This window comes from Anopheles coluzzii, chromosome 3 (genome assembly GCF_943734685.1).
Source record: "Anopheles coluzzii chromosome 3, AcolN3, whole genome shotgun sequence".
Lineage (NCBI taxonomy): Eukaryota > Metazoa > Arthropoda > Insecta > Diptera > Culicidae > Anopheles > Anopheles coluzzii.
The window spans coordinates 5,075,001-5,085,212 of record NC_064671.1 but is presented as its reverse complement, the minus strand read 5'-3'; the positions used below and the strand labels follow the sequence as shown (position 1 = coordinate 5,085,212).

The window sequence follows — 10,212 nt, the reverse complement described above, 5'->3', positions numbered from 1 at the left end:
ATTCTCACACACATACACACGATAAATTGTATATTTTTGTCACACAGCGTAAAGGGCGAAGAGAGAAATGCGGAAGACGTGAGAGATGGCGAAGAATGGGAGATGCGCGCGCACACAAACCCGTTGTTTGGCCTGTTGGTCGGGATGAAGAAGCTGATGACGATGATGATGACGACGATGATGGGTGGTTATGGTATGAAGGCAAACAACAATATGAACCTGAATTTAAAAATTACAAACCAAGTCACTTTTACACGATCGAAGAAGGAAGGAGGACGAACACGGAAGAGAGGGGGATGCTTTACAATTGGGTGAAAAAGAGGAGGGAGACACGCATTTATTGAAGAAGATGAGCGCACGCTAAACGTTTAGTAGGAGAGTACGCCTGTTGAGGATGTTTGGCGTGTTTCAGCGAGAGAAGAAATCAGTGATTTTCCTTTTAAAAGAAGAGGAACTCCGAAGTTCGGCGCGACGGTGGCGCTAAGGAAGGAGGAGGAAGAAAGGGCAGATAGCGTGTGGTGTGGATGAGGATTATCGTTTTATGATAATCACGCATTATTTTTCATAATATTTACCGTAAGTCGAGAGCAGCAGCACAACTCTGCCGCCGGAACGACGAAGGAGGAGGAACAAAGTTAGAAGAGACAAGCTGCTGAAACTTGTTCTACCTTCCACACGTGTCGTGTCGATTGTTGTGAATGCGCGCTGCGTGCGTAGTAGTGCGCGAGCGCGTACTCTGTCACGTGTGGTTTGCGGATTGGACACACGTGGCAGGTTTGGGGGAGTTAAATGTTTTAAAAAACAACTACGCAACACGAAAAAGAAGGGTATTTAGAGCTATTCCATTACCAATGATGAAATTGATTCAAATTCAGGAAGAAGAGAAGGAAAGGATGCTGAGATGAGAAGAGTAAAAAGCTCTCTAAAGACCACCAAGACTTAAACGCGAATCGGGCAAAGCCGCAGAAGGCGCAGAAGGGAAAAGGATACGGTTGATCTCGTGCAAACGGCCTTAAGTTTTTAGCTGCGTGTATGAATTTCTACACGAATTAAATCCCTTTGGTGCGCTCCCTTGTCGGGTGATTTCGTTCTAAACGATCAAAGGAATGTTACGGAATCTGTTTCCAACTGAGTGTTAAGGATCAGCTCCTAGAGCCAGTGACGCATAACGGCGAAAGAGTGTAAAAGAATGGATCGTCTCGTTAACGGTCTCCGATGTGTGTACCTCCTAAGGATAATTCTCGGTTCTGTTGGTGCCCAAGGCCATCAACCACACGAACCTAGTTCTCTACTTGAATGGAAATCTTCATCTCTCTTCCTTCGGCAAAACCCAATAAACAAGTATTATATGCTGCGTAAGGCAAGCAAGCTCTCTTTTAATAATATTCCAACATCTTTTAACACATAAATTGTATCAGCAAGGAGGGGGGAAGTAGAAGACAAATTGCTTAAGGCAAGCGAAGCAACAATATTAAGGTAATAGAGAGAAGACCCTCTCGGATAGGGGACAAAAGCAAGCAAAAGGATAGAACAACAAGCCAATTTTACTCTACACGTGAAGGAAAAGGAGGAACCACGAGGGAAGATACCGGTATTGGTGTATTTTTTGAGTTTTGTGCACTATGCTGAGGTTGTAGTACCTTTACTTACTCCACGCGCAGACGAAGAAGGATAATTTTTAAAATCGGTTCGCCACGATGTACAATGACCGGCGGCGGCGGCGGCGTGTGCGCGTTCTCACGCCCTCTCGCTGCCACCGATGGGCTGAGGATCCTTCCCCAGAAATGGAGGAAACGCGTGTGCGTGTGTGTGTGCACCAATGATAATGAAGAACAAACGAGATAGAAGAAGGAACTCAACTACAAATGGACTATTAAATTATTTATATCGATTAAAATTATTGCAAAACAAGCACGCGTGCGGTGTGACGCAAGGATTGCGCACGCGGTGTGTGTTGCGTGTAGTAGGAAGGAAACCGGCGGACGGAATGCGAGTGAAAGAAGGATCGCAAATGGAGAGAGAGAGAAAAAGGAATACGAAAAAGAAAGACAACGGATGATGAAGGGACGACAAAAAAAATATATAAAAATATGTGAAAAAATGCAAATGCTTTTTATTGGAATCAATAAATAAGACTTGTGATCAAACTTGTGCGTTATCGTATTCTTCAGAAAGTGGTAAGAAATGTGCGCCATTTGGTTACTTTGTGGGGGGGTGGTGAAAATGTAATTTAATTTATTTGTTTGTTCTAAGCTTTTCTTTACAGCTGCTCTTATCCACCTCCCCTGATGGGTAGATTGATAAAACTGTTTCATTTTAATACTCCAGCGTAATTCGTGCCTCCTTTCCGTCCACGAGCACACGAATGCCGTGCTTCAGACAGAACTCTCGCTTGATGTACCCAAAGAAGAGATCGGTTATTAGGAAAATCTAATGAAAGAAAAGCATAATCGTTATCGTGAGAAACTCTCCCCTGTATAATTGTCCCCCCCCCATGCATGCTATTTACCTGCGCGGTGCAGAAAATCAACGTCACGCCAAAGTAAAAGTTGGCGTTGGCCGAATTGTTGTAGATCCACAGATGCCACACGGTGGGCGCAAGCACGCTCGTGACCAACATTGTCGCGCCGACGATAAAATTGTTCTTCATGACTGGAAAGGAAAGAATGTGAATGAGTGTCCTTCTGTTCTCAAGATACTCCCACTGCCTATACGCTTACACATAGAGATCGATTTCCACAGCGGTATGAGGGCGAGATAGAAGCTAACGTCTCCGATGCAAGGATACGAGCGAAAGACGGCCCCCAGACCGATCAGCATCGTCGCAAGCATGATCGGTTCCTTGTGCAGCTTGAACGTGAGCGGAAACAGATACAGCAGCGTGGCGTTGATCTGGAACGAGTACAGGAACAGCGTCCGGAAGTGATCGAACATCTCGGTGAAGAAATACCAAAACAGCCCAATGTTAGGCTGCAAGCTGCGGCAGTTGATACTGTTTGATGGTGCATTAAAACAAAGAAGAGAATTATGTATTAAAAGTTGAATGTTTGCTGTTCGAACCCCCAACTCACATGAAACCATACGTTGCATCTAGGAAACTCCAGTCGCCACCCATCAGAAAGCTGCCGAAGTAATTAACGCCTAAAAATAGCGCCACAAACAACACACTGCTGCTCGCTATGCTACGAAACCGACTGCCAGCGCTGCCCCCGTTCTCCCTCAGCTCCTGGTTGGCAATGTGTAGGGCGCCCGGGGCGAGCAGAACAAACGGATACAGATTGATCTGTGTTTCGAGAGCAAGCGCCAAAAAACTAAGCAACCGCTGACGGCGTGACAGCCCGTAGAAGAATGCGGCCAGCAGGAAATTGCTCCACACGGTCGTCGTCTGTCCAACGCAGTTCAGGATGGTGTAGGGATTGAACAGGTAAGCGAACCCCACGGACATCGGTACCGTGTACATGTCCGTCTCGACTAGATGTAGCTCCTCCGTGTCCTTTGCGTAGCTATCCTTTTCTTTTCGTTGTTTTTCGTACATTTCGCGGATGAATACACGCGCTGCCAGCAGGAGAAGGATGCCGGTCGCTACGTCCAGCAGGATGAACAGGGACGGTATGGCACTGGGGACGTTATCGAGCAGCCAGCGGGAGGCATGCAGTATGAGCGGGTTTTTGTGGTACACGTCGCCATCGTACGGATTCACTCCGTTCGCATACAGATAGGCACCTTCCTCGACTGGGGAGCGAATACGGAAGGAATGTTATTAGATAAAAGTGTCCGATTCAATGTGCGAAAAACTTACCCCTCTTCCACGAGTTGATGGGTGTGGACACCTCCACCCGATTCTGTATCCCGTGAGAATAGCGGGAGTTCATCAGCAGGAACCGCACGGCCGCGGCCACTCCTACACTTATTGCTAGTTTCATTTTTTTCCCCTATCGCCCTTGGTCCGAGTTCAGCTCCAACGAGACAGTTCCAGCGCTCTGTGATGTATTGTTTAACATGTAAACCTAATGTTCAAGCTCGCAATTCACAATTCCAGCCTCGCAATAGTCACATTTCAATCCACATTCTCGTCAATTTTGGATACAAGCCCGGTATTTATCGTAGAAAAGGGGCGACGGAACGGACGTTGTTTATCTTTTGTTGCTATTGCTATTGTTTGTTGCTTTCGGCAGCTCAAAATTTGACAGATGTTCGTTTGTTCATATGCGCCGCTTCACTTCTCCACCTGGCAACCGCATGAAGAGCTGTCAAATTATCTAACACGGTGTTTGTTTACAATTTTTCTCCGGCACAAAAGTTGCTCCGGCTGTGTTGCGTTCGTTTTGCCCGGTTCGCCAGGTTAGTAATAAAATAAGCTGCAAGTTTACCTCTTTCCTCATCATTTTTTTGCCACCTTTTAGCTCACCCAAGACACACACACCAACCAAGCCGCCAAGATGCGTATGGCCAGCGTATTGCTGCGTACACGCAAACCACAGAACGAAGCGGACGTCCCGTTTCAGGAGGTGCTGCCGCTGAAGCTGAAAAACCATGTGAGCGGCAAAACGGACAAAACGAGCGATGTCGCCTGCCTGCAGGAGATGGCGGTGATGTTTTCCTGCCTGAAGACGAACGACTTCAACGAGAGCCTGTGCGCGAAGGAGGTGGGCAACTTCCAGCGGTGCTACAAAGTGTACCTCGACAAGAAAACGGCCAAAAAGGAAACGTCCAGCAAGGGTGTGCTGGTGGCGGGGAAGGACCTCAACTACAAGCAGCTAAACAAGGTGCTGAAAAAGTATCCCACATCGGCACAGAATTAGCAAGTTGGTGGAGTGGTGTGTTGGTGGATAGAGGAGCATTTGTTGGTTGTTCGGGAAGTTCAGTTTTAAGCATCCGGTAGTGTAATAAAACACATTTAAAAGGATGCGTGACTAGCTGCAATAAGTATTCGAAACAAAGTGTCTGATTTCCGTTGCAATAACATCACGTTTTTCAATTGCACAGACTGCACGAGTACCGTGCCGCCTTGCGAATGAAATTGCGACTGGCGCCATCTAGCGGTCGGTCCTGTAAATCGTTTGAAATGCTTCCGTTTGAATGGCAGTGTTATTGTCCGTTGCTGCAATTATTTCAGATAGAAGGAAACGCAAGAAAAATATGTTCCAAACTAGCTTAGTTCTCGCCATTTGCTGAGTTGATTCTTTATTCTAGTACAATAAATATAGCTGGGTGTTGTATTTAAAAACAAACGATCCTAACATGCGGTTGGCAGTGCTTGAAAAAGGGTGCAAAATTTACATGACTATTTTCAAAAAACGTTTAGCTCTCGCCGTTTACGCAAACCTAATGAATAAATTAACACGCTCGATAGAATCTCCGAAACTCGACGAACGAAACGATAAATTAAATAGCAATCGCAACGTGTGTGGATGATGAAGGGAGAAAAAAACAGGACAAAACAATCAAACTTGAACAATGAAAGAGACACGGGGTACGATAAATAAACCACGCTAACAATCAATTCTCCTCCCCATCAGAACACCTCCTTCCGGAACTGGAACCCAAACTGGTCGCACTTGTAGCGCAGCGTCTTGGCAAGCTGGGGCGGCCCACAGTAAAACACCGTCACCTTGCCCTTCTTCTGGTCCTGGATCTGTTTGAACACCTTGTCCCAGTTCGGCCGGCCGGCGTTCGTGCGCGTCTTCAGCCCCGTGATCAGATCGCGCTTCTCCTTCTCGTGCAGAAGGTCCAGCGCCAGCTGCAACCCGACCGCCTTCATGTCCGTCTTCTGCAGCGCGCTCGTAATGTACATGTGCATCTCGAGGAAGCGCTCCATCGCGCTGCCCAGCTCGGCCTGCTCGATCTCGAGCTGGGACAGCAGGTTGACGAACCACTCGAACGAGCGCTGGTCGCGATTGATCCAGAAAAAGTCCACCTTGCGCAGGTTCATGATCGTCGGTGGAATCTCGCTCGACCATTCGTACGAGCAGCGGGGACAGCAGTGTCGTGCCTTCCAGTAGCGGTGCATGATCGACTGCAGGATCGAGGCGAACGGAGTCACCCCGATGCCGGTGGCGATCAGTATCGCGTGCTGGGCCTGGAAGATGTGGCTCGACGGTGCACCGTACGGTCCGTCGATGTAGATTTCGAGCGGCTTACCGACGGGATAGTTCACTGGCCGGCTGGCTGGATTGGAGCTGGCAGCTGATGCTGCACCCGATCCGACAGCAACCACCGAAGAGGCCGCTCCCGAAGTCGGTAGCGCTCCTGCCGTACGACCCTCTTCCGCATCCTTCTGCGTGAAGACACCGGGCGAGACGACGATCGAGTTGGTCGAATCACGTGGCTCACAGTTCTCCAGGCTCGGCGTCTTGAACGCAATGATGGTCGGTTTGTTGCGCATGTACCGGAAGCTCTGGGCGAGCGATTTGTTCTGCGGGCTTAGGTAGGCGAGCCCGAGCGATTGAAGTCGTGCCTTGCGGATCTGCACCTCATCGAACGATCGTTCCGATTCTGAGCGCATGTACTCACGAAGTCTGTTGGGGGGAAAGCGAAAGTCATCAACATTGGGAAGATTGTTCCGCTACATCAACTCTACTTACACCATCATCCGTTCCCGCTTCTTGAACTTGTTCTGCATGTCCGGCATGGAGAGCGACTTCTCCAGCGGCACCTTCTGCTGGAAGATCAGCTTGTGCAGGCTCTGTTCCGGCGTAACCTTACGCTTCGCATCCTTCAGCTCCGACCCGTCCGCTCCACCATCCGCTCCATCGCCCGAGAAGCCTTCGTTCGCAATGCCTCCTACTCCGCCAGCACCACCCGATCGTGGGATGAGTTGATCGCGCCGGGAGAAGGTTCGCTGCAGCGTTGCCTGTATCTTCTTGAACGCACGATTGTCCGACATTTGTCGCTCGAACTTGGCCGGCTGCGCGGTGGAAGTAGCAACCGGTGACGGTGCACTATACCCCTCCATGGCCAGTTTGGAGGTGCCAGGTGGATGTCGCTGCTTCATAATACCGGCCGGTGTGGTGGCATCCCCTGCCCGAGGTCCCACTGGTCCTCCAGCTCCTCCTACTCCTGAGGGTTTCGCTTTGTTGAGGGCCGATTCATAGCTCGAGCTTTTGTGGATCGTCGCAACCGGGGTCGACTTCAGCTTCTCCTGTATCACGTCAACCGTACCACCAGTGGCCTTAGCCGACGCAGCAACGGCAGCTACGGAGGCCGACCCAGAACTTCCAGCGACCAGGGCAGGAATTTCGCCATTGTGCAGCCGCTCCTGTTCCCGCTCGAAGAAGTTGTGCAGCCGGTTGGTCCATTCGCCCACTCCCCGGATGTGCAGCCAGATGTAGTCTTCCTGCTCCGGCGCACTGCTGAGCGTGAACGGATGCCACTCGTACTGGGCGATCGCGGGAATGTTGACGAACACGTAGTCTCCCGGGCGGAAGCAGAAGTGTAGTGGGCGCTTGATGACGAGATGTGTCACCTTGGAGGGCAGCAGCAGCCCGGACGAGATGTACGTCTTGCCGTGTTCCGTGCGCATCCAGACTAATCTTTGGAGCAGGAGTTGGCGTTGGTGAAGGAAGAGGAAACACGGGGTTAAAAGTAGATGCATGGGGAGTTGGGAGCTCGCTCTCCACCTACCTTATGGTGCGCTCGACCAGATAGATTAAACCAGGCACGATGAACCACTTCCAAAAGTTAGGCCCATGGAATAGCACCAATATCCAGAACGGTACGTACAGGAGATGCGTCCAGTAGAACACCTGTCGGGAAGTTGGAAGTTGAAATTTGGAAAGGTCAAAGGTCAAGTAGGCAAATCAAAAGAACAGTCGCTAAAAAGTGATAACGATTGGGTTATTCTAATGTTAGCACAATATCTAAATCTAAAACTAATCGGTTAAACAGTTTGCATATCCGCATATACTTCGAAGCTGCCACCGCGTCGGACGAACGGCTGCGAGCAGATGAACATGATCAGCAGGATCAGCACCAGGACGACGCCGGTCGGGTTGGCGCAGCCTCCAATCAGCCCGAACAGCCCGGGCCGGGCCGTAAACAGCCACTCGGCCGTGGTGTAGTTGTTGGCGTTCAGCACCGGATCGTACACGACGATCGTGGCTGATTATGGATACACGGGAAGGAGTAGCATGCCACAGAGATTGGGCGTCAGAGAGGTTGGGATGACGGAAAGGTGGTGGTGTTGTTGGCAGTTGGTTGCGATAGTGTGTGGTTTTTTTGTTTGTACATTGGAAATGGAAAGATAAATACAAAGAAGAAAGATTAGGGATTAGGGTTAATGCGATTACTAGGCGCTAACGGTGTCAGGGTGCCGGAGCTGTTGGTTGCAGTCGGGAGGGGGGCTGTCTCTTAAAAGTGGTCAGTTCATGGGGTGGAGTAGGGCGATACATTGTAATGCACCGGATATGCGTTTGTTCACCCCTGTTAGTGGGGTAAATTAATTTTTAACGAGACAAATTCCAACGCCGCTCGCTCGCCGATCGAGTGAGCGAGTGGCCCGGTGGCGATTACCGTCCCAGCCCCTGTCCCCGTGCTCCATGATCGAGGATGTCGGTGGCTGATATTTCATCGATTAGCTCGGACAGGCTGGACAGGCTTCTTTGCGGTGCCGGTTTGACCGGGGCCTGGTTGTGATAAGGAAACGGCCCGTCTAGATAAGACAACTACCGGCGGCAAAGTCAGTGAGTGAGAGAGAGATTAAGTACAGAAGGCTACATTGTATAATGGTAGGATAAACGAAAGGGGAATGTTGAAAGAGAGGAGAAGAAAAGTACTACAAAATATGTACGAAATGTATTAAATATTTACACAACAATTTGCTACAAATTTACAAAGACAAAGCCATTTTAGTAAATTCCAATACTTTAGTATCCTACTTTTAACAAACTCTACTCAAACTTGGCATGCGTTCCAAATTGCTAGACACCCAAATTAAACCAATCTCAATGCCGTTGGGCGAGCGAAGGAAGGAAGAACAAAAACATAAATTGAGTTATAAAAGTATAATTTATGATATCGGGTCGCATTCGTTTCGTTAATTTATCCCACCACAATCGGTGATGGGAGAGCGCGTGCATCTATAAAAGTGCATTCGTGCTTGAGATTTTTGCACTGCTGCGTTTTTGAAGGGGGGAGAGGGCATTTTATGACTTCCTGCCCTTACCCTCCTCTCTCTCTTGCTGGAATGACCGATCGGCGAGCAGGGCGCCGTTTTGGAAGGAAATGACCGATCGGTGGTCGGTCGCGAAACGGGGTTTGCGTAAAATAAAGCCATAAAAGCCGTGATTACGATTCCGCCCTAAAGGAGGGGTGGAAAAGGGGATGGGAGAACTAATGGCCAGAGATGGTGGTAATAATAAAAAAAAATGCGCTTAAAAAAGAAGTAATCATCATCATCGTCACAAAATTGGACAGACACAGAGCGTGGCTGCAGTACGGCTGCTGTCTCTTTCCATCCCACTCTCGCAACAGCGTAGCAGTTGCTAGGCGAATTGTCATTGTTGTTGTCATTCGGTAGAAGCTTCTAGTTTTCGAGTCAGAGTGCGTCTGCGAAATCTGCCAAATACAAGTAGGCGCCGGAAGTGCAAAGGTACTCACTGAAGTTGAACAGGTGCATGATGGTGTGGACCAGGCTGAAGATGGCCACCAGCACGCCGGTCAGCTTGTGCAGGTAGATGTGCTGGTCCAGCGGCAGAAAGGCGGTGAACCCGCGCGTCCTCAGGAAGGTGATGCACTGGCGCAGCATCAGCACCAGTATGAAGGCACAGTTAAAGTTGAGACATTGCCCTGGAAGAAAACGCAGGTAAGCCACCAATCATCTCGGCCATTAAGATGTTAAAGTGATGTAAAGGTTACGGAAGGATTACACACAATCCGCGTTTGTGTCGGGAGTGTGAGTGATAGTAAAAGGGGAAAGGATGGCGACTTACCGCAGGCACGGGCCATTATGACGAACCCATTGCTGTTCCGGTACTGGATGGCACGCGAAACGAACAGGCCGACGTTGATCAGCGTGAAGACGGTCAGGAAGGACAGATAGACGTAGTTGTTCTTGATGTACGGTGCGGTCAGCTGGTGGGGCAACGGTTTTTTCTTGCGCTTCTTCTTCGTGTCCTCCTGCGGCAGCGGCACCAACCATCGGTCGATACTGTTTTTTGTTGTTGTTGTTGGGTGAAGCGCAATTAGTAGCTTACTTGGATGGGTCGGGCTTTT

The 10,212-nt window shown here is 49.4% G+C and overlaps 3 protein-coding genes across 4 annotated transcripts in view; 1 reads left to right on the top strand and 2 right to left on the bottom strand.

The window, feature by feature from the left end:
• Nucleotides 1-2,209: 2,209 nt before the first annotated feature.
• LOC120955336 (phosphatidylinositol glycan anchor biosynthesis class U protein) lies at nucleotides 2,210-4,143 on the bottom strand. Its single transcript, XM_040376156.2, has 5 exons — nucleotides 3,800-4,143; nucleotides 3,072-3,732; nucleotides 2,721-2,992; nucleotides 2,510-2,652; nucleotides 2,210-2,430 (listed from the first exon to the last, which is right to left on the bottom strand). Exons 1-5 carry the CDS (start codon nucleotides 3,921-3,923, stop codon nucleotides 2,317-2,319), a joined length of 1,314 nt encoding a protein of 437 aa, XP_040232090.2. The 5' UTR covers nucleotides 3,924-4,143; the 3' UTR covers nucleotides 2,210-2,316.
• An 87-nt stretch (nucleotides 4,144-4,230) lies between these two features.
• LOC120955348 (uncharacterized) lies at nucleotides 4,231-4,906 on the top strand. The gene is made up of 2 exons (XM_040376171.2): nucleotides 4,231-4,341; nucleotides 4,404-4,906. The coding sequence occupies exon 2, from the start codon at nucleotides 4,440-4,442 to the stop codon at nucleotides 4,800-4,802; it is 363 nt and encodes a 120-aa protein (XP_040232105.1). The 5' UTR covers nucleotides 4,231-4,341; nucleotides 4,404-4,439; the 3' UTR covers nucleotides 4,803-4,906.
• Nucleotides 4,907-5,154: 248 nt separating this feature from the next.
• The window catches only part of LOC120955335 (NADPH oxidase 5), an 88,177-nt gene continuing 83,119 nt past the window's right edge, over nucleotides 5,155-10,212 (bottom strand). For both annotated transcript variants that reach the window (XM_040376154.2, XM_040376153.2), the window contains exons 11-16: nucleotides 9,930-10,147; nucleotides 9,598-9,786; nucleotides 7,907-8,100; nucleotides 7,624-7,745; nucleotides 6,585-7,532; nucleotides 5,155-6,518 (exon numbers count right to left, since the gene is read on the bottom strand). In XM_040376154.2, the coding sequence (XP_040232088.2) occupies nucleotides 5,516-6,518; nucleotides 6,585-7,532; nucleotides 7,624-7,745; nucleotides 7,907-8,100; nucleotides 9,598-9,786; nucleotides 9,930-10,147 (2,674 nt within the window). In that variant the 3' untranslated portion in view covers nucleotides 5,155-5,515. The remainder of the gene's footprint in view (nucleotides 6,519-6,584; nucleotides 7,533-7,623; nucleotides 7,746-7,906; nucleotides 8,101-9,597; nucleotides 9,787-9,929; nucleotides 10,148-10,212) is intronic.

Excerpts from the sequence above, each read along its gene's own strand:
- LOC120955336 (XM_040376156.2), bottom strand. The coding sequence starts at position 3,923 with ATGAAACTAGCAATAAGTGTAGGAGTGGCCGCGGCCGTGCGGTTCCTG. Across the intron at positions 3,733-3,799 it reads CATCAACTCGTGGAAGAGGG|TCGAGGAAGGTGCCTATCTG; the intron begins GTAAGTTTTTCG and ends TTCGCTCCCCAG. Across the intron at positions 2,993-3,071 it reads GATGCAACGTATGGTTTCAT|TATCAACTGCCGCAGCTTGC; the intron begins GTGAGTTGGGGG and ends ACCATCAAACAG.
- LOC120955348 (XM_040376171.2), top strand. The coding sequence starts at position 4,440 with ATGCGTATGGCCAGCGTATTGCTGCGTACACGCAAACCACAGAACGAA.